This window comes from Musca autumnalis, unplaced genomic scaffold (assembly GCF_047663935.1).
Source record: "Musca autumnalis isolate F117 unplaced genomic scaffold, ASM4766393v1 scaffold_4, whole genome shotgun sequence".
In the NCBI taxonomy this organism is placed as follows: Eukaryota; Metazoa; Arthropoda; class Insecta; order Diptera; family Muscidae; genus Musca; species Musca autumnalis.
This window is the reverse complement of record NW_027411977.1, coordinates 112,723,485-112,751,096: the sequence shown is the minus strand read 5'-3', so window position 1 is coordinate 112,751,096 and position 27,612 is coordinate 112,723,485. Positions and strand designations below refer to the sequence as shown.

General features: G+C 33.0%; 2 protein-coding genes across 22 annotated transcripts in view; one reads left to right on the top strand and one right to left on the bottom strand.

The window, feature by feature from the left end:
* Positions 1-27,612, bottom strand: part of fry (microtubule binding protein furry) — a 522,947-nt gene that overhangs the window by 223,881 nt on the left and 271,454 nt on the right. The window lies entirely within an intron of this gene.
* The window catches only part of CNMaR (G-protein coupled receptor), a 143,782-nt gene that overhangs the window by 91,868 nt on the left and 24,302 nt on the right, over positions 1-27,612 (top strand). The window contains exons 5-6 of one of the 2 annotated variants that reach the window (XM_073983069.1): positions 8,052-8,170; positions 11,321-11,388. In XM_073983069.1, the coding sequence (XP_073839170.1) occupies positions 8,052-8,170; positions 11,321-11,388 (187 nt within the window). The remainder of the gene's footprint in view (positions 1-8,051; positions 8,171-11,320; positions 11,389-27,612) is intronic. The other variant, XM_073983070.1, reaches the window with a different exon arrangement.

Below are 27,612 nucleotides of genomic sequence, written 5' to 3'. Positions count from 1 at the left end.
TATGTATTTCGAAAGGACTGTCTTTTGTAGAAAGAGAATGTCAAAATCACTCACTTGCTTTGTAGCTGTCTAGTAGAACGTAAACTCGTGAATAACACCGAAGATCTTAAAACAAATTTATACAACACATTCTTGAAACAAAATAAAAATTTTATAGACACGTTTTAAATGCGGTTTCATTCATTACTTTGAAGAAATCACTTAAATAAAATAACACTGTGCAACATTTTTAATGTGATCTTGTGCAAACAATTCGAACTGAGGATTTTTTGAAAGTACAGACCCAAACGACAAGAAACCCTAGTTGGGTTTTATTGTGTCAGATCCAGCACGGATTTTATGGCCCCATCTAAACGTGGTTAAATATTGAGTTTTTAAAGAAATTCGGGGCTATATCTCTGAAACCAATGCGAATCTTCTTCTGACCTCTGAAGCAAATTTGTAGATAAGGACAAGAATACAATATTTGGAGCAATAATGAACTCGAGAAACTACATTTATTGCCTTAAATTTCAAAATATATGCAAAAATACCACAATTTTCATACATTTCGCACCGTATCTCCAAAACCGTTAATTTTTTCTGAATATTTTCTTTTCGAAAAATATTCCCTGGACTGTAATACACCACTCTTCAGAACATATCATTGTTGTAAAATGTCTCTATCCCGTTGTTTTCAGTACATTTTTCTACGACGATTTAATAAAAATGTCAATAATGTGGTGAAATCCGAAATGCGAGAATAAACTGTTGGCGTGAACTGTGTTTGAAATACGTGTTGTAAAAGATATGATACAAAATACCGCTGAAACAACATGAAGTAGTCATTTTAGAGTTTCAGAATGTTCTAAAGAATTGTTGAGAACTTTATTTGGAAGATTTTTGCAAAAGGGTTACTTGGTTCAACTCCCAATAGTTTAGCCGATACTGACCAGATTTTCAGCAATTATGTAAAATTTTCTATATTTTATAGATTTTGATGCCTTAGATGGAGTTTTTCATATGGTTTCTTCAAAAGATAAGTTCTACTAGTTTAGGGCTACAATATTGCTAAAGACAGCAAGGCCAAATTCCTATTCGTTTCTGAGATAAAGGCCTAATAAATGCAAAAAAGTGTAGATTTAGCCCGGTTTAGATGAGGCCATAAAATCCGAAGTGGATCTGACAGGACAAAACCCAACTAGGGTTTTTGTAGTCTAAATATGTACTTTCAAAAAATCCATACTAGAAGTTGTTTGCATTTTCAGTGTTGCATAGTGTAATTCAAAATACCGACACATTTATTCTTAAACAAAACAAATCACACAATCACACACAATTCCAATGTTTGTATGTATGTATATGTGGATTTTGATTTTATTTATCATTTATGGAACATAGTTGTACAAATGTACATTCAAATTAGTAGTATTTCGCATAGGATACGTAACGGCAGTCGCACGATAGTTTGCAAAATACATGAACGCATTTTTAGACGAAAGTGAGTGGCTGCTTTGCTTTGGTACGAGGTTTCGGCAACATACATAAACGGGCGGTTAAACATGCCCTTTGTGTTTTTAAATTTACCAAAACAAAAACAAATTTCTCTTTTTAAATTCCCACGATACCAGTTGCTGATATTTTTCGAATGTTTGCCACCAGTCTGGAAAACGATATCGTTTTCGAATGTTTGGCAAATGTTTTTCTTGTGTTTTTCGTTTGTTCACCAAAAGTTCAAAAACGATATCATTTTCGAACATTTGGTGAATATTTTCTCTTCACAAGAAAAATTGTTTCGAGAAACATCTTTTACTTTAGATTTTTTTTTTCAAAAAATAATTTTATGTGTTTTGTATAAAATTTACATTTGCATTTTCCAAATAATTTCGATATAAATGCTACGTATAATAACACTGTGCAACAAAATTCCATTTTTTTCAAAATGATGGCAAAAATCGGGTAGATTATGAAAGTAGAGCTAAAAATATGAGACACGTGTATCGGCGTTTTTAAAGTTTACGTCGGAAAGTAACCAAAATAGGCGGGGCAAGTTCCGCCCATTTTTAATTTCTTCGAAATATTCGAATTAAGATATCTTGGAATCCTTGCATTTCAGGTATATAGTGTCTTTGGCAACTTTACTCAGGAGGGTATGGGGAATATTTTTGATAAAAATATTAACCCTCATGCGGTTCATCATAGGGGTCTTTTTTGTCCTTTTTTTGAAAATCTTTCAAAAAACTCCTTAAAAATGTGATCGTATCAAATCCAAATATTCTACAAAATTGTTCGCCATAACATTTTATTATAGGTCTCAGAATACACCAAATCTGTAACTCTTGTCTAATCGCCAGGAATCTCTAAAAATGAAAAACCCGTTTTAGGGTTAAAGTCGGACTTCATCTGAGTTTATTCAAAATTGTCCCACAAAACATAATTTTAGAGAGATGATGTCAGAGACAAAAATATTCTTCATCAAATTTCACTATGGGTCGCCAAAGAAATGAAATGTCTATTTACATTTTATAGCATGAAAATATCAGTATCAATTTTACTGAAAAAACATGAAAATATTTCCCAATTTTTTTGATGAAAAAAAGTTGATACGTGGAAGTAATATAAAACTTGGTTATATGTGGAAAGTGTCAAAGGATGAAAAATTGTACACAAAATTTCACTATGAGTTTCAAAATAAACCATATATCTATGTATACTATTTCCTTAAAAAATTAGATTACAAATTTATATCACTCCTACTTTGGTGGCATTTACGTAATTAACTATAGCAATTGACGTAAATAGCTGTATCATGAATGACCATAACGAATCCAGTTAGGATATATTCATTTATGTCAATTGCTATAGTTAATTACGTAAATGCCACCAAAGTAGGAGTGAGTCCCATTATTGTAGTTTTTTGGACCACACCAAATTGTACATATGACACCTATATTTTCACTGGATCATAGCCTTAGACCTCTAATGTATTTTCACATACAATATAAGCAACCAATAGCTTATCCTAAATACGTAATTTAAGTTAAAAGTATTAAAAATACGCAATTTTGGCAGGTCCGATCTGGGTTTTCTATATTTTTCAAATATATATTCACCACAAATGTTTTTAAACCTATTTAAATTGAACACACAACATCTTCTGTATGAATTTGACACTTTCCGCCTATAACCAAGTTTTATATTACTTCCATGTATCAACTCGAAAAAAGAAGGAAAAATTTTTCATCAAAAAAATTGGGAAATATTTTCATGTTTTTTCAGTAAAATTGATACTGATATTTTCATGCTATAAAATGTAAATAGACATTTCATTTCTTTGGTGACCCATAGTGAAATTGGATGAAGAATATTTTTGTCTCTGTTTTGTGGGACAATTTTGAATAAACTCAGATGAAGTCCGACTTTAACCCTAAAACGTGTTTTTCATTTTTAGAGATTCCAGGCGATTAGACAAGAGTTACAGATTTGGTGTATTCCGAGACCTATAGTAACATTTTATGGCTAACAATTTTGTAGAGTATTTGGATTTGATACGATCACAATTTTAAGGAGTTTTTGAAAGATTTTCAAAAAAAGGACAAAAAAGACCCCTTTGATGAACCGCATGGGGGTTACAATTTTTAACAAAAATATTCCCCACACCCTCCTAAGTAAAGTTGCCAAAGACACTATATACCTGAAATGCAAGGATTCCAAGATATCTTAATTCGAATATTTCGAAGAAATGAAAAATGGGCGGAATTTGCCCCGCCTATTTTGGTTACTTTCCGACGTAAACTTTAAAAACGCCGATACACGTGTCTCATATATTTAGCTCTATTTTCATAATCTGCTCGACTTTTCCCATCATTTTGAAAAAAATTGAATTTTGTTGCACAGTGTAATATATCGTGTAAAGTACCCATTATTGTGCGCTCCAGCCACTACAAATGGTGTTTGCGTCATAGGGGGTTTTTAAAGTTTTCGGACCATTTTCGGAGGAAGTATGGAATTGCTCCTGTAAAAACTTGTACCGTCGCATTGGGGGCAGCCAATACAAGTGCTTCCAAAAGAATCAAAGCAATTCAAGAGCAGCTGTTAAACTTCAGGTTTCTAAAATTTTGTGTGAGAAGTACTCGAATGATTGGTCTTATATAATCCATATTTGAACTTGATCTATGTCTCGTAAACATATTCTATGTGCAAAGTATGGACCAAATTGATTACTGCCTTCGAGAGTTGTCGGACGCATCAGTTTACCGAATAGTTTTGAACTTTTGTGGTGGAGGTACCGGAAGGTGTGAACCGATATTGCCGATCTTCGAACTTAAGAGCAAAATCTTCTCAGGATTGGGTTTTGACACGTTCATATAAAATGTATACAGGAAAATACATAAAGTTGTATACAATTGGTCAGTATTACTGTCAGTAGTAAGACTGTAGATAATGACCTTTGTCATTTCCTACAGGGTTATTATTAAATGTGTCTGTATGTGGGTTGTATGTTTGTAGTCGGTAACTACTGCTTTATGCATCGCATTTCCTGTTATTTCTATGGTTTTCCTACATAACAACATAAGTCTAAAAATCAAAATTTTCAGGAGAGCGAAAACAAAAATTTTTTGTAATATTTTCTACATGCCGATGATTTTGTTTTGGTTTTTTCTTACATACGGATAGAGCATGCCAAAAACAATCGTTATGAATAAAAAAGTTTAAATTTTTTTATAAATGTACTTTTTATAAAATTTTTTAAAAACATATCTTTGCGTGTGCGTCTTATTTTTTTTTTTTCAAAAAATGACATATTTATACTTATGTTAGCGGAGGAAATGGATAACACATGTACAATTGTGTTGTTTTTCTGTGAATATTTTTTTACAAATTATTACCCAATCTTAATTCAAATAAAACACATTTGTTAAAAATTTGAATTAAAAAATTTTATTTCAAAGTGAAAACTAAAATAAAACCGGCAAATTGTTCATATTTTAGAAATGGAACGCTATTATAAGTTATTAATTATCGACATATAGTATGCTTTTAGCGTTTGGTGATACTTTAAGACTTTTATAGAAATCATGGAATACATCGGGGATAAGTGGCAGTAAATTGATCAAATCTTTCTTTTTTTCAGGCGAAATAGAAATTTCTTCATTATTTTTCAGCTCTGGATTGTAATCCATTACGGTGTTATATGTGATTTTTACTTTAACATACTTTAACAGGTAAATGAATGACCAGCCTTTCTTGCTGTGAGGCTTGCATCTCTGTTTTCATTAAACCTACGTAACGGGACTTATGTTTAAGAGTAAACGACATAAAAAACAGAAAATGAAGATAAAAGAGCATGCAAAAGAGCACATTCAGTTTTACGTGGTTTTATCTTGAAAGAGAATCAACAAATATTTTAATTATTATTACATACAAAACGACCTAAGTCACCTTGTGTTCTTTTTTATGAATATGTTTGCGATATACCTACTGCAGCAAATGTCGATATAATAAGTTTATTATGACAATTATTTTGTAAAAAGGCCCACTTACGTAGTTTTGCCAAAAAATATATCAGAAACGGTACATTTTTCAAATACGGAGTAGTGATATGGAAAGCTTTCAGAAAGTACAACGACGTAGTGCCAATAACTCAAAATTTACATAACTCGACTTATGTCGTTAAGTAGGAAAACCACAGATTTAATTTATCAACTCACACTAATAAATATTAAACACATGACATTGAATAGGTTTCACTTTACAATACGCAGAAAAATATATGTTAGTTTGGATCCAAACAAATATTTGTTTGGGACTGATTGCAAACAAATATATATTTGGATCCAAACATTTTGCAACATATCTCAATTTTATATGTTTGGGTACCAACATATTTTTTATATTAGAACATATTTTTCATGGGTGGAGAGAGGGTGTTTGTCAAAGAGAGTAACAACAGTGCTCTCGCGGCTGCGGAATGCTGTTTTATAATAAGGAGATGTGTGTATGGTATAATAGAAGACGTAGAAGCGAAAAAGGGGGCTTTGGTGGCGTGTATGCGTCAAACACGTGTGTTTCTTGTTTTGTTGGTGTTAACCAACGTAGCAAGCGAAGAGGAAAAGAAAAAATGGTACGAATTATCTTGTTCTTTTTTCATCAGTTTTTTAAATACCATCGTACAGTAAAGACGGTAAAGTGAGTGAATAGTGAAAGCGCTCCGTCGATTTTTTTGTTATACCCTCAGCATTTATGCTAACGAGGGTATATACACTTTCATACGGGCAAAATGTGCCTCATCGAAATAATGGTTTTAGACCCCAAGTATGTTTGGACGAAATGTGTTTCAGACAATTTTGAGTCGATTGAGCAATGTCCGTCCGTCTGTCTGTCTGTCTGGCTGGCTGGAGCGCACGATAACTCTCGAACGGATGAACCGATTCGGTTCAAATTTTGGTTTTCGTAATATTTTGCCCAAACTTAGTTTAAGTTCGAAGATGAGCTATATCGGTTCACTCCTTCCGGTACCTCCCCCACAAAAGTTTGAAAATGTTCGGAAAACTTGTGCGCACGATAATTCTTGAAGGGAGTAACCGATTTGGTCCATACTTTGCCTATCGTGGAGCGTGTACCAGACTTAGATCAGGTTTTAATATGGACTCAATCGGTCCACTCCGTCGGGTACCTCCCACACAAAAATTTGGAAAAGTTCAGTTAAGGACCATCTCTCCAATCACTTTGATTTTTGCTTTCGCAACTTGTATTCACTGCCCTCACTACGGCGGTATAAGTTTTATCAGGGGCAAGTCCATACTTCCTGAGAAAATAGCCTGAAAGTTGCAAAAAACCCCTATGACACCGTGTGAGGAGGTTCGAGGGCAAAATAACTCTCGAACAGGTCTGCCGATTCGGTCCAAAGTTTGGCCTTAGTAATATTTTGTCCAAACATAGTTTAAGTTCGAAGATAAACCATATCCGTCCACTCCTTCAGGTACCTCCCCCACAAAAGTTCAAAAATGTTCGGAAAAAATGTGCGTACTATAACTCTTGAAGAGAGTGGCCGAATTGGATCATACTTTACACATCCTAATATATCTACCAAATATAGATCATGTTTAAATATGGACTATATTTGTCCACTCCATCCGGTACCTCCCACACAAAATTTCGAATACATGTTCACTTTAAGACCTGCTTTCGAATCACTTTGACAAGTCCATACTTCTTGAGCAAACATCCCTGAAGTTGTAATAAACCCCTATGGTACCATATGTAGTGGCTGGAGATCCATTTTTTTAGTATCTCCTCCGCAAAACTTTTGATCTTTAATCCTAATCAACATTTTTGTCAGTTCAAACGCCCAAAATTTTTAAAACTCCCTAAATACATGCGTTTTTTTGTGAAAAAATTGTTGCAATATACACAGGCTGAGGGTATATCTCTGTCGGCAAAGCCGACTGATACTTTTTTACTTGTTTTTTAATATTTATCATCTGTAAGCATTGTAGTTTCAGAATGCGGAAAAACTTCCCAGATGTAAGCACCTTCCATTTAAAGTTGGTTCAAGAGCACCGGGAATACCGAATCGAATACCGGCTGGGAAACCGAAATCCTTTTCAAAAATATTTGTGTATTAGAGGTTTTTCAGATGTTGTGGCCTTTTTTGGACGTATGAAATAGACGACAAAAATATACAAATTTGGATTAACGCTCAAAAGTGTTGCGGAGGATGTACCTGATTTGATCCAAATTTGGACCAAATCGGTTGATCAGTTCGAGAGTTACCGTTTGCTCCAGCCACTACAACTTTCGAGCTATTTTCACAGATAGTATGGACTTACCCCTGACAAAATTTGCACCGCCGCAATGGCGGCAGTAAATACAAGGTGCTACAACAAAAATCATAGCAATTCGAGAGCAGGTCTTAAACTGAAAATGATATTCCATTTGTAAACGGTTTCAGAATTTACAGATGTGATAGTTATATTTTCAACATATCACCAATTAATTTAATAATACCATACAACCATAAACAAATTGTGTTTGTAAGATTTCTTCTAATTACTTATTTTAAATTTCAGACCCAAACGGCCACCAATGAGAAGACAACCGTAGTCCTGCAATATATTTTCCAGTTACTTTTCGTAACGAATTTCGGCATTAATTTCGTATTGTATTGTGTGAGTGGACAAAATTTTAGGTAAGTTTTATTTGCAAGATTTAACACTATTATTTATTTGTTCTGTACCAGAATCTGCATGAATCTACTATTTTAAAAATGTTCACAACTTTTTCCTTTAAAAATTTGTCAAAAATTCAAAAATAGTAGATTCTTGCAGGTTCTGGAACAAAGTAGTCCTAACTCCTGTTTTTGTAAAAAAATGCATGTTCTCACACGAATTTTCAAATTTTGTACATCGATTTACTCGCCTTAGCGCTGGTTTTTAAATGAGGAATTCTTATCTATATACGAGTATAGAGCGTGTCTACGAAGAATTAGATCTGTATGTCATCTAGGGGCTGAGCTATGGATACCCAAATTATTACGAATATAGCCGAACGAACAAAAAATTTTTACAAAAACTGGGGGTTAATACATAAAAAAAAACTTAGTAATAAGTGAGTGACTGACAGATAATCGTCCACACGAAACGACTGAAGCTAAAATCTTTAAAATTTGAGTTGTTGTTGTTGTAGCAGCATCTAATGCTGGGTTGGCAGCCGTTGGCCGAAACACTTGGTTTCGGGTCAATCCGGTACGTAAGAACCCGCTGCCGTGGGATTGAAATTAAATTTTGAGGGTGGATTGTTGGTGGTGTGTAGGGGTGAGTTAAGTCTGGGTATTTGGAAATTAGAAAAGTACTAAAAGTTACTAATTAGGGTACATCCTTGTCACTAATGGAGAGTTAGAAAGATGTACGAAAAGTTCTAAATGGTACTAAATTTGGTACCAATTGCATATATTGAACAAATATAGCTAGAATCTTGAAATTTGGTATGGACATCAATGTTGGGAAGTGGAGTTGAAGTAAGGAAATGGTTTTGGAAATTTGTACACATAAGTACGAAAAGTTTAGGTGGCACCGTGGTGCAATGGTATGCACGCCCGCCTTGCACGCAGAAGGTCAGGGGTTCGATTCCTCGGCCAGGCAACATCAAACATTTTTCAACGGTGGCAAAATACCCCTCAGTAATGTTGGCGCCATTTCCTGAGTATTTCAGCCTTGAAAAACTTCTCACAAGTGGTGTCTTAAGACACGCCGTTCGGACTTGGCGATAAACAGTAGGTCCCATATCATTGAGCTAAATATGAATCGGGGTGCACTAATTGATATGAGGGAAGTCTCCCTTGTCCCGTATGGGATGTTGTGGAACAATGTTTGTGTTTTGTTAAGTACGAAAAGTACTAAGTAGTACTATATTTGGTACCATTTGGTATTGGGTGAACGCGTAGATTTGGTGATTGGGTCACTGCTGATGTATAGAATTGAGATATGGAGGTAATTTTGGAAATACGTACTTATGTGTACGAAAACTACTAAATGGAACTATATTTGGTACAATTTGGATTTGATTGAAGTGATAGAGCTGGAATCCGGCAATTTAGAATTAAAATAATTGTTGAAGTGTAGTAGTAGTGAAGCATAGAGATAGATTTGGAAATTTTTATTTATGTGTACTATAAATTAAATGGTACTAAATCTGGTACAATTTGGGTTTGAGTGAACGGATAGAGTTGGAATACTAACATTTTGAACAAAGATGGAGTGTAGGATTGAGATATGGAGGTACTTTTCAAAATTCGTACAGTACAGTACAACTTGGATTTGGTTGGGAATTATGGTTGACAATAATAAGGTGGTTTGGAAATTTAAGATTACTGGTAGGATTAAGATATGGATGTACTTTTGGAAATCCGTACTTACATATGTGTTCGAAAAATACTGAATGGTACTAAATTTGTCACTAGTTGGATTTGGGTGAATGGATAGGGCTGGAATCATGAAAATGGGAATAAAGATTACTGTTGGAGTGGAGAATGGTGATATGGTGGTAGTTTTGGACATTCGGTATTAGTGTCGGCGTTGGTGCATAGGTTTGAGAAATGATACGAAAAGTACTAAATGGTACTAAATTTAGTATTGGGTGTAGGAATAGAAGGGGAATTCTGAAATTTGGCATTAGGGTCACTAAATTTTATTATAAGATTTTAGAAATACGTATCATAAGATACGGAAAGTTCTAAATCGTACCAAATTTCGTATAAGAACAGTTGAATTCTGAAATTTGCTATGAAGGACGCTGTTGGTTGAGATGTGGAGCTGGTTTTGGAAAAACCTGCTATAAATGTACGAATAGTACTCAATGGAATATATTGAGTTGGTTTTGCAAATACGTACTATAAGAGTATTAAAAGTGTTAAATTTGAAATTGGGTGCGCGGAAAGACTTATAATTCTGAAGTTTGGTATTGGGGTCAGGAGGCGTTTTTGGAAGTAAGTGCCGTAGATATACGAAAGGTAATGCAATAAAAAATTTGGGTATAGAATTCTGAAAGTTGATATAGGGAGCTGGTTTTGGAAATACGTACTAAAATATTACGAAAGATACTACTACGTTACGGAAGAGTTAGTAAATTTTGGTTGTAGGGTCAGTGTTAATGTTAGGGTTCGTATATGGAGTTGGTTTTGGAATATATACCACATGTATTCGAAATGTACTAAATTCCGTATAGTATCATCTATTTTGATAAGTTTTTACCTACGATTACATAAAGACTTAATGATGAAGTGATTCGATAAAAAAAAGCTTCGGCACAAAAAGCTTTTAAAATTTTTATTTTTCAGAACTTTTGAAAAATTCTTTAAGTCACTGTAAGCCGATATTTAACTATAAAGAAGATATAGGGGCACACGACATAAACAAAATGACATATATATATCTTTATTTCATATATTATAAAAATTAATTGTGGTTTGTGCGGGACCGTTTTCAATATTTAAATGGAATAAAAGTTATTTTAGCCATTAAAAGGCAATATATCATTCATTCGTGCAACAGTAAATAATTTTTTGAGAAAACTTTTTTCATTCATTCATTGTATTTAAAAAAACACCTTTTTTATAAAAAAAATGGAATGAATGTTGTTTTAGGAACTAGTATGCAAAAGTTAATTCTTTTTCAATACAGGAAATCATTTTTGAGAAAAAATTTCCAAAAGTCATAACCCAATTGCACACAATTACTTCTAATAGGAATGATTGCAATTATTTTCTTAAGACGTATGTACCTTATATTTTTCTAATAAAATAATATCACAATTTTATATTTGTTTTTTTTTTTTTTTTTAGAAAAGCTGTTCTAAGTATGTTTCGACGAGTATCTGCAACACAAAGGGATGGAACCACCCAAATTACAGGTAAATTGTCTACATAATCTAAAACAAATACAATAGTCAACACTATAAAACAAATACATGTAAAAAGTATCGGTTGTCTGCCAACAGAGATGTGATTTGAAACATTCACCTATGCACACCTATGGACAGAACGAATACCGGCTATACAACCAAAATCCTTTTCCCAAAAATTATGTTTTTATAGGGCTTTCAGAATTTTCTGGCCCTTTTTTGGAATATTAATATTATTATATTAATATTGGAATTATTAATATTAAAAAAATGTATTTGAGTTAAAGCTTAAAAGTTTTGCGGAGGGGGTACCTCAAGGAATGGACCGACATAGGCCACTTTGGAGGTGGATCTTATTTTGTTAGCCATTCCCTTCGATAGATATCGCGACCAGCAGCCATTTCAGTTGATCACCGCATCATTTAAAGCTTCTGGGCCATTATGTCAGGAAGCATAGACCTGCTCACGAAGAAACATAATATCGCTGTAACCAGGACAAAAAGAAGTTCGGTAAAAATTTCCAAAGGATCCTTCAACAGACCTTAAACTGCACTTAAATAAAAAATGTTGAACTTTTTTGAGGGCGGTACCCTTATGATTGGACCGATATGGCCCATTTTCGAACATAACGCCAGTTTAAAACAGGGTTGCGGAGTCGAGCCATTTGTGGTTAGACTCCCACGCCGTAGTTGTTTTTCTTTACGACTCCAAGGGTAATTTCCAATACCACTCGAAATAGATAAAAATGCACATGTTTTCAGTAATTCCTATATGTTAGCTTTTTCCTACCGTGTTCCTTGAAAAGAACATTCGTTCGAAAGAAATACTTAATTTTCGATTGTTTGAGTGGAGTATTCCCCCATTGGCTCAACTTCATTTATTACCCTCTATTACAGAGAGTAATGTTTTTCAAAACAAACTGACAGTGTTGCAAAATTTTACTGATCGCTACCAATATCATGATTTCATCCCGGCGAAGGGAATTATCAATTGGCTTCTCAGTTTTTGAAATGATGCCTTTTTAGTGAAAAACCGAACTCTTTAAGTGTCTAGTATTCCCAAATGAATGAGAATCACACTCACTTTTCGGCTTTTCAAAAGAAACACCAAAATCAGAATATTCTGCAACATGTCAGCACGTATCAACTAAGAATTCGTCGAATTCTGTGAGTTCAAAATACCATCACCACAGTTGCCTGTGAGGTTGTTTTTGGAATTTTAACAAAGCTCCATTCGCCCGTGCCTCGGCTGTTTTTTGTTTGTTTTGTTTATTGTTGAAGATTCAATCTCATTTTCGATTGTTTGAGTGGAGTATTCCCCCATTGGCTCAACTTCATTTATTACCCTCTATTACAGAGAGTAATGTTTTTCAAAACGAACTGACAGTGTTGCAAAATTTTACTGATCGCTACCAATATCATGATTTCATCCCGGCGAAGGGAATTATCAATTGGCTTCTCAGTTTTGAGCCAATGGGGGAATACTCCACTCAAATAATCGAAAATGAGATTGAATCTTCAACAATAAACAAAACAAACAGAAATGCTTAACTACAAAACATTAATATGATTTAAAATAAAAACTGAAAAGAACAGAATAAATTCCCATTTGAAGAAAAGGCGATTGTTAGCTCCCCTGTTGTCGTACACCTGGCTTATATTGAAGGACTAATGTTAACTTAAAACTCAAAAGTTTGACCTATGGCATAACTGTTCTTCCGGATTCATAATATTATCTTCATGGATTTTCATCGCAAAAAGAAAATGTTCACTCCCCAAACTTTGATCTTCATATTTACGCGCAGTGATATTAAAAACTGTTTAAGAAAGCGGTTTTTTGTTCACAGAAAAAACAAATTCATTCAATTTATGAATAGTGTTCAAAAATTTTTTCCAATGTTCAGATTTTTACATTGTATGAACCTAATTCATAAAGCAATAAATACTGGTTTCTTTTTTGAATGAAACATAAACATGGGATATATGTATATTTTTTTTTCAAAATATGAACCAATTCATTCATTTCAAAATAATCTTCTTTAAAGCAAGAAAAAGTTACTTATATTCAAAACTCTGTTTATATTTTTTATAAATTTACTTTTTTCTATATAAAATTCGTTTTTTATTTAATATCGAATACGTTTTTTTAGTTTTTTTCTACTTTTTTAATTTTGTAATTGTGTGTATTTTATTGTTCTTTAATTTAAACGTTTCTCTTCTACTTGATTTTTCCTAATGAATTATGTTTTCTTGTAAATCAGAACAATGTGAATCATATGTACTTACATATTGAGTCCATCAGCACTAGCTTGATTAATTAGATGTTGCATTTATATTAAAGGAATTCAAAAAATGTATATGCGAAATAATGCAATTGCTACAATGAGTGTTTTCCGACAACAAATGAAATCTATACGTGGTGGCTTTGTTAGTGTGGTAGGTTTGATTTGTTAGTGGTGGTTTTTTAGTCTGTTGTACTTTGTTACAGACGTCAATGTGCGTGTAGATACGATGGAGGGGAGGAAAGACAAAAACAATAGAAGCAAAACCACCACATCTTTATAGGCAAAGCACAGAAACCGGTTTTTGCAAAAAAAAAAAAAAAATAATGGTGAATGTCGGGGAAACCTAAAAATTTATTTTTGTATTTTAGAAAAGCATTCATACTTTTGCAAAAATAGTATTGTGTACATGAATTCAAAAATTTGTTCATTCACCTTAAAAGAGGTGCGTTCAAATTATGGACAAAAAAAAAAATTATGAACGGAATTAGTAAAAAAATCATACTTTTGTTTTTTCTGTGTTCTAGCTTCGGAACCAACAAAGTTGTAATCAGCGAATTGATTTCATGTGATCAATAATTTTATAGGCTTTAGAATGGTATACATATAAGCCTAATCGGTTACTTAAAACCGGTTCAAAACCCGGATTTTTTATCGGAATATCCGGTTCAAAAATTTAGAATACCGGATCTATCCTCCAAGAAAATGTAATGTCTTCGGTATACCGAAGATGCCTATATAAGGTTATTCGGTATCATAGCGTGATGAGTTTCTAAATAACATTACATAAAATCTTAATTATAAGGTGATTCCGTGAAAAAACCAGACGCACAAAATGATTTTAAAATTTGAGTGTATTAGAGTTATGGACAATTTTTTTGAAGTCACTGTAAGCAGATTTATAATTGAAAACAAACTTTAGAGTCATATGAGATAACCAAACATAACAATTGATTCTCACTAATTTTCTTCTGAGAATCATAAAAATATCATTGGTAATTAAGCTCGATTCGAACGAGAAATTAATTAAAATTAATATTAAAAATGATCGTCGCCCTAATAAGCAAAATGTTCAAATAAAAATAAAAATCACCTCGAGCCAGGCTGGGGTTTTAATCTACGTCCTTGAAAAACACATGAAAAAAAGTGTTGTCACGGCATGTTAGTGTTCAGAGCCAAACTCATAACTTTCAAAGACTACACTAAGCGTTTGTCATGAAAGCCGTATAATTATTGAACAAATATCCAGCGTTGTAAAAAAACAAATTGCATTTGAATGAGGAAAAGTTAGATGATAGCGAAGCCGCTTCACAGCAGATATGTCTGAAGAGAATCTACCAAAGGAGAAACATGTCAAATAGTTGTGGTTGTGTGGGTTCGAATCTTCGGCTTTCCTTTTTCGCTTGCATCATTGGTCATTAAGCTCGATTCTAATGAGAAATTAATTAAAATTAATATTAAAACTGTTCGTCGCCCTAATAGGAAAAATTTTCAAATAAAAATATGGTTAACACTTTTCTTCTTAAAAAAAAGAACAACAAATTCAAAATTTTTTCAAAGTTGTTTGTGCGTGACATTTTTTAATATTTGGATGGAATTAACGTTATTTTAGTTATTCGTCCAACAGGAAATAATTTTTGAGAAACTTTTTTTTTTCATTTCATACATTTTTAAAAAAATATTTTTTTTAAATCGTTTTGTGCATAAACTTTTTTATATTTCAATGGAATTAACGTTATTTTATTGATTAATATTTAAAATTCATTCATCCGTGCTACAGGAAATCGTTTTTGAGAAAAAATGGCGAAAAGTCATAACCCTAACATACATTTTGATACAACCAAAAATGTGCCTCATCGAAATTTTTAGACCCCAAGTATGTTTGGACGAAATTTGTTTCACACAATTTGGAGCACTGTCCGTCCGTTCGTATGTCTGACTGGCTTGTGCACACGTTAACTATCGAAAGAAGCATCCGATCGGATCCAAAATTTGGCATTCGTAATAGTTTGTCCTAACTTAAAGTTCGAAGATGGGCCATATCGGCCCCCCCCCCCCCCCCCCCTTCCGATACATCCCCCACAAAAGTTCAAAAATGTTCGCTGGTAATATTGCTTTCAGGATTCGATCGGGTTCGATCGAAAAACCTGGCCGAAAATCGAAAAAATTGAAATTTACACTAATACATACCCCATTATTACAAGTCATCTTTTGTTATAGTTTAGATTTTATGAACAGATTTCAAGCGTTCCGGTTAAAAGTGATAATTAAATTTCAAGTAAATAAAAGAAAACATAAAAAAATGGCCCACAGCCCACAAATATTGTTCATCTGCGTGTAGTTATAAATAAATATATACGTTTCTTGTTTAATAAGTGAGTATGAAAGCAGGACAAGGTGACCCTATGTGAAAATTTACTCGGTAATTGGACCAATATTAAAGATGTTATGAGTATTTCTTTGCATATAGCTTGTACAGAATTTGACTTTTTTTCAAGGCGCCATATTTCGGAAACTGTTAGTTAAAAAAACCCCACAGCAAAAACTAAAGGAAATATAAAAAACAAGTGAGCCAAGGCTATAGTCGGGACGGGGCCGACTATGTGATACCCTACACCACTACCCCTGTGCATAAGCCTTTAACTGGTAAAATTAAAAATAATAAAATTGTTGAAACGCATCTTCAGTACAACTCAAATAAAAAATGGTAAAGTGGGATGTACGCCAACCATCAATCGGCTTCTTTCTCTGTGAGATCCCCATCAAACTCCAAAATTTCGTGAGGATCCGTGATTGTGTGATTGCACAAAAAATGGAAAAATGGAATGTATTACCGACTATTGCGATATCTCCGTTATTTGGTCACCTACGCCAATCATTGTAAAGATGGGATTTTCTACTTTCAGGCTTTGCTTTTGGAAGGTCCCCAACTAAAGCTGTGATATTCGTCATTATTATTAAAATCGCAAAAATGAAAAAATGGGTTCCATTAGCGGCTATTGCAATATCTTCGTTGTTTGACCACCTACGACAAACTACGTTGCATCGTTGCAAAGGTGATATTTTCTACTTTCATCAGCAGGTGTTGTTTTTAATATATGTTAAAAACTGCAGCAAACATTTAATATGTTTGGATGCAAACATAAAATATATACATACATATAATATGTTTGGATCCATATGGGTCTACGTCCATTATTTCCATGCGTTACAAACTTTTTGGGAAAAACCAACTTATAATACCCTCCCCACACAGTGGTTTAGGGTATAAAAATTAAAAGCGGTTTGTGCCTTTTTTAAAATTTAAATGGAATAAAAGTTATATTAGACAATAATAGGCAAAAGTCCTTTCATTCGTACAACAGGAAATCATTTTTGGGAAAAAATTTCAAAAAGTCATAACCCTAGTTGATTATCCAACGTTTCAAACTTAGCCGGAGTTTGGCTGTTCGATGTCCTCAAACAGCATCTAGTGCCTGACAGTATCAAAGGCTTTTGTTAAGTCAAGCGCCACCATCACTGCTCTATCACACAGCTTGCTCCCGTTGAGTCCCCGACTAGTATGTGTGGAGATGGCGTGCAGCTGTAGTATGTCACCAACACATTATGTTGCCATACATTTAGATGTTCGATATTTTGTTTTGTTATGCTGATCGAGCGCCACTACGAGTTCATTGCTTTGTTTTTCTTTTTGTTTCGCAGCGCCACAGCGAGTTCACTACTCACTCATATGTAGGGCAATGGTTTAGAGTTCCAATTGGAATTCAAGACTATTGTAATGAGTCAGTTGGCCAATGGGATTGAAGAATATCCCAATAGTAGATTCATTGAGTAAAATTCTAAAATATGAATATGAGTGAAAGACTCAAATGTATGACAACATATGTGGGATATTACATATACACATACATATGTAATTGTAACGATATTGAACTCTTTTCCTATTGGTTGGGAGTTGTTCAATATCGAGTATTTTTGTGAATATTAGAAAATAAGAACTCAAATGTTAGATTTAAGAATTGTATATAAATAGCGAAGAAAAAATAAAGAAGGCAGACCTATTCTGACTTGCACTTTGCTCTATTAGCAAAGTAAAAGAAATATCGTCTGAGTTTTCCTTTCAACATTACATGGCGATCCTGCCAAATCTTGCTCTCTAGTCAGCAAGTATCCTGCGTTCCATCCGCAGTTCCTGCGCTTTATCCGCAGTCGGGAAAAAGCAGATCCTGCGTCAAGCCGCAGATCTCTGCTAAAATTTTTTTTTTCTTTGAAGACACTGCCAGACTGTCCGGGCAGTCCGATCCAAGCCGTGGATCGTGGATTCACCACAGATGTCGGGACCGCAGCCGCTAACCATTCAAGAATACAGAAGACGAAACGGACTCAATAATGCAAAAGAAGAGGACATAAAAATCCCGAAAGTCACAAAACCGAGGACGAGAGGAGGTTATACGTGGAGGCTCAAAAAGGAAAGAGCTCTACTGATTCGTGAGGTAAATTCCGATCCGCCACCTCCATGGGAACGTGCTTCCAGGCTCTGGATACGCATCGATGAAATAGATTTCCTATTAAGAAACTATCTCAGCGCTAGGAGTTTAAAAAGAGAATAAAACGCTGCATCAATCTGCAGACGTTAGGACCAGTAAGCGCGTTGCGCTCGTGGTCAACAGTTTGTATTTAAAAAAAGAAAGAATATGTAAAATGGATTAATAAATAACTAATAAAAGGACAAAAAGACAATATTTATAAATGGGGAGTACACAAACAAAAATCAGCGAGGTGATACAGGCTACGGCCAATGCACCAACAGCCGTTAGTATTAGCATTGAGGTACTAATATTAGTTTGTATAATAATAACTTTGGTAGTTATTATTAGATACCTAAGAAAATATGTAAAGAAACAGATACGCAAGCAACAAGCCAGGTTGAGTGCGTTGCAGTAGAAACCGAGACTAAAAATTGTAATACCATGATTAATTGAAGAAACATAACATTGTAGTTAAAAATTGTAATACCATGATTAATTGAAGAAAAATAATATTGTAGTTAAGAATTGTAATAGACCATGGATAAGGTTTTACAGTCTTTAGGTATATTAATATCAAATGCGAGAAAGTCATTGAGCAAACCGTACACAAAGGAAACCATAGGAAAAAAGAAATTAGAGTTAGAAAACTTACAAACAGACTTTAAGAACATACTAGAAAAAGAAGAGCTCGTAGATCCAGTTAAGTTTCGGACGAGGTTTAATGAATTGAAAGCTGAAGCTTTAGGCTTATTATTAGAACACTCAGAATCAGCTCAACAGGTTAGAGATAAAAACACTGCAGAACAAGAAGGCAAGATGGAGACCAATGATCTGAAGACTATTGTTACTTTAATACCGGTTTTTACAGGTAAAAAAGAAGATTTGGAGAGTTTCGCTGCTAATCTAGAGTTAGTATACGAGACGGTTCCCGAGGAAAAGAAAGAATTCTTCTTTAAATATGTTTTTTGTTCAAGATTAGATAGTCGGGTCAAGAATAGGGTGAAACAGAAAGGAGTACCTAAGAACATTACTGAATTATTGTCTGCTTTGAAGACAGCATATAAGCCCGTAAAGTCGTCTAATGCCATTTTGAACGAATTGACTGGTTTAACTCAGAGAAATAACAACTTGCAAGGTTTCGCTAATAAAATAGAAAGTCTTGTTTCTGAGCTTAACGAGATTCAGATTTCTGATTTAGGTGAACAATGTAGAGAAGCAATAATAGCTACGAACAACCTGACAGCATTCAATACATTTTTGAATGGGCTTCAGGATCAACAAATTGTTTCAACTATTGAGGCTAGTCGTGTATCGACATTTGCCGATGCTTTGCAAATTGCAGAAAGATACGTATCTCGTACAAAACAGAAAGACGTGATGTACCATAATGCACAAACTAATAGGGATAATAAAAATGGTAAAAAGAAATATTACAATAACGGTAATAATAACAAACGATATAACAACAATAATGGTAACAATGACAGTAATAATAATAATGGCTACAGCCGAAATAAAGGTAATAAAAACAACAAAAATAATAACAGGAATGGACGTAATAACAGCAATAATAATAACAGGAATAATAATGGAAATAGGAAAAGCAATAACAACTGGAACAATAATAACCATAATGGTAACAATAACAGAAACAACAATGACTACAATAGTAGGGATTATAATGTTAACCAGGTACAAGATCAGGGAAACTTTCAAGTTCCGGAGACCCCAAGACCTTCGTCTTCGGAGAGCACACAGTAAAAAACAGAAACATTTTCAGTATATCATCTAACCTCAAGAATTATGTAAGATTAAACATAGTAGATGTAGACTATCCACTTACATTTTTAATTGATACGGGTGCAGATATTTCTTTATGTAAAGAAAAATTTTTGTACCGTTATGAGGAAAATCCGGATGATTATTGCAATCTAACAGGCATTTCGAGGGAAATAATTAAATCTTTTGGGTCAACTAGTGTTAAAATAGATATAAATGGTATGGTTATTGAACATAGTGTTCAGCTAGTATCAAATGATATTCCGCTTAGTACAGATGGAATTTTAGGCAGAGATTTTTTATCGAAATATAAGTGTAACGTTGATTATGATAGGTATATCCTAACATTTAATTTAAATGGTGAAAGCATCACAATTCCTATACATGATAGTTCTTTCAAAATTAATCAGGTAGTTGTACCGAAGAGGAGTGAAATCATTCTACCTTTTACCATCAATTTGGTAGAAGACGCAGTAGTATTAAATCGGGAAATTACGAAAGGTGTGTTTTTGGCTAATTCTATAATTCCGAAAAATGGAAATAAGCATATCAAATTACTGAACGTTACTGACCAAGACATGACGATAGATCATATGAAATTAGAAACAGTTCCTTTAAGCAATTATGATATACTTACGGTTAACCATTCTTACTCACACAGTAGTTATACGGATGAACGTTTTGAGAGGTTAATAAGCAAAATTAATTTAGATGACTTAAGTGAAGGTCATAGGAAAGAAATTGTAGCTATATTAAGGAAATATCAGTCGACATTCCATCTTGAAGATGAGGATTTAACGACAAACAATTTTTATAAGCAGAAAATTAACCTTGAAGACAAAAATCCTGTTTATATAAAGAATTATAGACTACCACAAGCGCATAAGGAAGAAATAAATGCTCAAGTACAAGATCTTTTGAAAAGTAGAGTAATTGAACCATCAGTTAGTCCTTATAATGCACCATTGCTTTTAGTTCCAAAGAAAGGACAGACGGATTTGAAGAAATGGAGATTAGTTGTTGATTTTAGGAAACTTAATGATAAGATTGTTAATGACAAGTTTCCATTAACTCGTTTGGACGATATTTTGGATAGATTGGGAAGAGCTAAATATTTTTCAACGTTAGATATGACTAGTTCTTTTCATCAGATTGAACTTGATCCTAAGTCAAGACCACTGACAGCATTTTCGACATCTAATGGGCATTATCAGTATACAAGGTTACCTTTTGGTCTTAAAATATCATCTAATAGTTTTCAACGTATGTTGACAATAGCCTTATCTGGTTTGGAGTCTGAAGCATTTCTTTATGTGGATGACATAATAGTTTTTGGATGTAGTTTCAAACACCACAATGAGAATCTCATTAAGGTACTAGATAGACTGAATAGGTACAATTTGAAACTCAACCCTAATAAATGTTGTTTTTTGAAACCAGAAGTAGTTTATTTAGGTCACTTGATAACTCCTAATGGAATTAGACCAGATCCTTCAAAATATGATGCGATAACGAAATATCCGGTTCCAAAAAACGCAGATGACGTTAGAAGATTCGTAGCATTTTGTAATTACTATAGACGATTCATTAAAAATTTTGCCGAAATAACTACATGTTTGAATTCATTATCTAAGAAGAACACTAAATTTGAATGGACGGAACAATGCCAAAAGTCATTTGAGACACTTAAAAATAAGTTGATAACACCACCAATTTTACAGTATCCAGATTTTGATAAACCTTTTATACTAACTACAGATGCTTCTGATTTTGCTCTAGGTGCAATACTATCGCAAGGAGAAATAGGAAATGATAGACCAATATCTTATGCAAGCCGCTCTTTGAATAAACATGAGAAGAATAAGCCAGTCATTGAAAAGGAATTATTGGGTATACATTGGGGAATTCAGTTTTTCCATCCTTATCTTTATGGTAGGAAATTTATAGTGGTTACGGATCATCGTCCACTAGTCTCATTGTTTTCTCATAAGAATCCAAGTTCCAAGTTGACAAGAATTAGATTAGAACTATCAGACTATGATTTTGAAATCGTGTATAAGAAAGGAATTAATAATACTAATGCTGATGCACTTTCACGTATAAAAATAGACTCCGATATATTAAAAACAATGATACCTCAGAATATTGATGAAAAAATTAAGAAATCGCTGGTGATAACACGAGGAATGAAAAATAAATTGCGCAATAATATAAATAAAGAAAATGAGATGACATATCCTGATGAGCCTGATCAACTCAAAGTAGTGGAATGTACATCCATTAAAGATATAAAGCTAGCTAAAAAATTAAAATTTATAATTGATGTGTCGACAAAAGAATTCACTTTTCTTGATAATCATTCTGTGAACGAATTGGCCATAAGATGTAGTGATAATCCTTATTATCTAGATAATATTTTGGAGAAGCTATCATCTGAGTTAAGCAGATTGAGTATTAAGAATATCGCACTTAATAAAAGTGACGATATATTTGAAATAATAACCCATGGGAAATTTAAAGAAAAAATGAATAAATATTTGAAAAATAGTGACGCCAGAATTCTTTTATACGAAAATCCTCGAAAAATCTTTAATGAAAAAGAAAAATATGAATTGATAAAATTATATCATGATACACCATGCGGAGGTCATTTTGGAGTAAGAAAAACATTATTAAAACTAAAACAGAAATATATATGGAAGAACATGTGCAAGATGGTAAAGAAATACGTATCTACATGTGATTTGTGCCAAAGAAATAAACAGATTAGACATACCAAAGAACCGTTAATGAAGACAGATACACCATTAAGTAGCTTTGATACAGTAGTAATTGACACGGTAGGACCCTTAAGACCCTCAGATAATTATAGATATATACTAACTATGCAATGTGAATTAACTAAATACATAATAGCTGTACCAATGGAGACAAAGGAAGCCAAATCAATAGCTAGAAATTTAAATGAACATTTAATATTGAAGTATGGAATATTCAAGACTCTAAAATCTGACAGAGGTACTGAATTTGTAAATGAAGTAATGGATGAAATGTGTAAACTCTTAGATATAGAACAAAAGTTCTCTACACCTTACCATCATGAGACAGTAGGTTCAGTTGAAAGAAATCATAGAGTTCTAAACGAATATTTTCTTTCTTTTGTGAATAATGATAATTGGAATGAATGGATACCATATTATGCTTTTGCATACAACATAACACCACATGTTGACACAGGGTATTCACCATTCGAGTTAATTTTTGGAAAATTACCGACAATGCCAGGCGAGAAAGTAATGAATAGTGAAAAAGTGTATGATACAGAGAATTATGCTAAAGAATTGAAGCTTAGATTAAAACTTTCATTAGAAAACGTTAGAAATATAATTGAACAGACTAAAATCAAGAGAAGTTTAAATTCATTAGATAATACGAATAGAATAGACATTAAAATAGGAGATTTAGTTTTAGTTAAAAAGGAGAATAGAAGAAAGAATGAATCACCTTATCATGGTCCATATGAAGTAATAAATATTGATAATTTAAATGTTACAATAGGAATTAATAACAAAGAAAAAGTATTTCATAAGAATTTGTTAAAAAAATATAACAAGTAATGTAAACCAAAATATTTTTATTTTAAGACTCTTACTTTAAGTATGTATGTAAACAAAAAATCATTTTATTTCCGAATACAAAAAAAAAAATATACTTAGCCCACTTAAGATCATATGTCAAAAGAACAATTTTGTAATTTTAAGTTATTCACAAAGAAACAACTTGACACCAACGAAAAGAATTGTCATAAAATGCATACAATTTGTTTATGCACACAAAAAAAAATTGTATACATTTCTTTTAAGGGTGAGGGTGTAGTATGTCACCAACACATTATGTTGCCATACATTTAGATGTTCGATATTTTGTTTTGTTATGCTGATCGAGCGCCACTACGAGTTCATTGCTTTGTTTTTCTTTTTGTTTCGCAGCGCCACAGCGAGTTCACTACTCACTCATATGTAGGGCAATGGTTTAGAGTTCCAATTGGAATTCAAGACTATTGTAATGAGTCAGTTGGCCAATGGGATTGAAGAATATCCCAATAGTAGATTCATTGAGTAAAATTCTAAAATATGAATATGAGTGAAAGACTCAAATGTATGACAACATATGTGGGATATTACATATACACATACATATGTAATTGTAACGATATTGAACTCTTTTCCTATTGGTTGGGAGTTGTTCAATATCGAGTATTTTTGTGAATATTAGAAAATAAGAACTCAAATGTTAGATTTAAGAATTGTATATAAATAGCGAAGAAAAAATAAAGAAGGCAGACCTATTCTGACTTGCACTTTGCTCTATTAGCAAAGTAAAAGAAATATCGTCTGAGTTTTCCTTTCAACATTACACAGCGCTGTTGTCGTGCTGTGCTGCTTACTGAACCCATGCTGACGATCGGCAACTGGATAACTATTTCTAACGCTGTTGAGGACTAAAACCTCAAGAGTCTTTGCTACTGGCGATAAAAGCGAAATCATTCTGTATGATTCACCTTCTTCTCTACAAATGGTGTCGTAAGACACGCCGCACAGTGTTGCCGCTTCCATACAAAAGTCGACAAAATTAGAAGGCGTTGGCCTAGGTTGATGAATTTTTGCACAGGCACAGGAATGAAAATTATCAACTTTGGTTCATTCATATCGGTTCAGATATGGATATAGCCCCCATATATATTCCCGATTTGGCTACAACTCGTTCAATTTTGATCGCATAGCCTTCAAATTTAATATGTGTTATTTTCTTAGCTACAGTCTTAGTTACAAAAACCAACCTACGAGTATAATACCCTCCCCACATTGTGGTGTAGGGTATAATAATTTTGAAAAAGTGTCCGATTTCACTCAGAAATTCCCATAAATAGGCAATATTTTTGAAAAATTTAACATCGTTGTAGCTAACTTTAAATCTTTTGTACCCCGCGAACTGTTATTGTATATTATACAAATTAAATGCTTTTAGATAAAATGAAATGTTTTTGGACTTGGCAAAAAAGATTACCCTTAAAAGTTTTTTTGCGTATTCTCTCGATTTATGATTTTGTATTCCCTCGATTTATGATTAAACCACATTTTTCACGATTTTCCTGTCAAAGTAAAAGCAGAAACTAACTGAATAAACATCATCTCACCAATGTATAACTTTTCAAAATTTGATCTGCGTCTACCATTAAATGATGCTGATATTTTGAAGCTAGATTTAAAGTGTTGTTTTTTTTTTCATATTTTCTCCCAGTCCCGTTTCGCATATAGGTTAAAAAAATCTCTTATAGGATTGTAGTATACGCGATTCTGAGTTTCTAAAAATCATATTTTTCGAGGCTACTTTTTATGAATGTCATTCGACATCCCCGTACTCTATTGGACATTTTAGATTTTTACGTTCCAGATCTAATAAATCATTCCTCATGAAAGTCCATCTACTAAAACGTGAGATATGAGAAAATCCCATATAGGAACATCACCTAAAATTGTTTTTGAAAATTGTTTAACTTTTGTGGTGAAGGTATCGGCCGATAAGCACCATTCGCTTAAGACTCACAAATATATTACAAAATGCCAAGTTTGGACCAATGCAGTATTCGCTTTGAGAGTTGTCGCACAGCCACTTAGAATTTTCCGAAAAACCCGGCCAAAATCGCAATAATATACATTTACACTAATACATACCCCATTATTACAAGTCTTCTTTTGTTATAGTTTGGATTTTACGAACAGATTTAAAGCGTTCCGGTTAATTTAAAGATAAAAGGGATAATTAAATTTCAAGTAAGACCTTCTCGGCATTAACTTTTCATGCGAAACTTATATTTATAATGCTTCCAGATTGGTTTATTTTCCGTTTTAAAATCCATCCAATAGTAAAAGAAAACATATAATTATGGTCCGCAGTGTCAAAAATTGTTTATAGGATCCCACTGCGTGTAGTTATAAAAAAATGTATATGTTTCTTGTTTAGTAAGTGGGTATAAAAGCAGGTCAAAGTGACCCTATTTGGACAATTACTCGCAACTTGGCGCAGACTCAATATTTAAGTTGTTTATAAAGCTATTATAGCATATTGTAATATGAAAAATGAAACCAGCGACCCAAAAGAAACATGTGTACACAAGGTTACGTCAAAATCCATTCATGCATTGGAACAAAATATCTTGTACTGTAAAAAATATTTCCTTGGTCTTGGTTCTGTGTCATCTTTGGTGTTGATACCACTGGATAACAACACTTTGAAAATGTGCTCTTTCCATAACATACTCGTACCAAAGCTAACGATTTGTAGCTTCATCTAAATGAAGCCTTGATGGCCCAGATGTTTAATTATTTTATTAAGTTTCAAAAATCTATTTTTTTCCCTTTCTCTGATTTTGAAAACTATTTTATTTTAACAAGTTTTTTGAGTGATTTTAAGAGTTTCGAATTTCTTTAAAATATCACATGAGAGGACAATTAGTTTTGTTCTTCTTTGAAAGAAGATAGTTCAATTTACACAAAATTTTATAATGAACACAGGTCACAGGTACACTTTCAAATGACCAGCAACTAACAATAAGTAAGAACAATTATCAACTTGTGCCAGAGACATTGCCAGTACATACCCAGCAAAATGTTTGTAGACCAAAAACGCATTTGAATCATGAGTGCAAGTGATGTCGGATCTAGATGACGTATTTTGCAAGACTCTATGAAAGTAAGTGAAGATGCATTTTTAAGATGTCTTTAAGTATTGTTGAGCAATAAAAGCGAATTCTCTAGCATAAAAAGGAAAAAAACAACCATTATTCCTGATCAAGTTTTTATACCCTCCGCCATAGTATGGAGGGTATATTAAGTTTGTTTTTCTGTTTGTAACACATCGAACTAATAATTTTTATATAGAGTATATATGGGGATTTCTGAGTGAAATCGGACACCTTTTCAAGATGAGGTTTTTGATTTCCTTTATTTTTTGCTGTGGTGATGCTGCTCATTAGCAAAACATTTTAGTATATTTTCAGATTTTTTTTGACTAACCGTTCTAGAGATATCGCGCCTCATAACTTCTTTAATATTGTTTTGTTGTTTTATCAGCTATTAAATAAAAAATAGTAAAAGAATTTGCACAGTGGGCTTGGATGCTATTTTCGCGATTTAATACTTAAAGTCAATTTTTAAAGATGTTCGACCCCTTCGATTTTCTTTAAATATGTTTGTATTAAACTACGTTCAATTACAAAAATTTTAGGTTTAGGTTTTTTCTGAATTTTTTAAAATTTGTCAATTCAATTTTCAATTTGTGCAAAATTTATTATTTTATTAAAAAAATTAAAAGTTTCATTTATAAATATTTGTTTTGATTTTATATTTATGAATTTATCTCAAACATCTTAAAAACTGCATCATTTTTCGATTTTGAAAATGGATCAGCGAAAATTTTGTTAAAGCCCACTGTTCATTTTTTGCTATTTTTTATGATAAATATATAATATATAATGATAAATATGTACTCTTAGCTTCAAAAATACAGGAAATACAAATTTTGGACAAATGTATTAAGGAAAAAATTGTATTGACAAATTTTAAAAAATTCAGAAAAAATAGT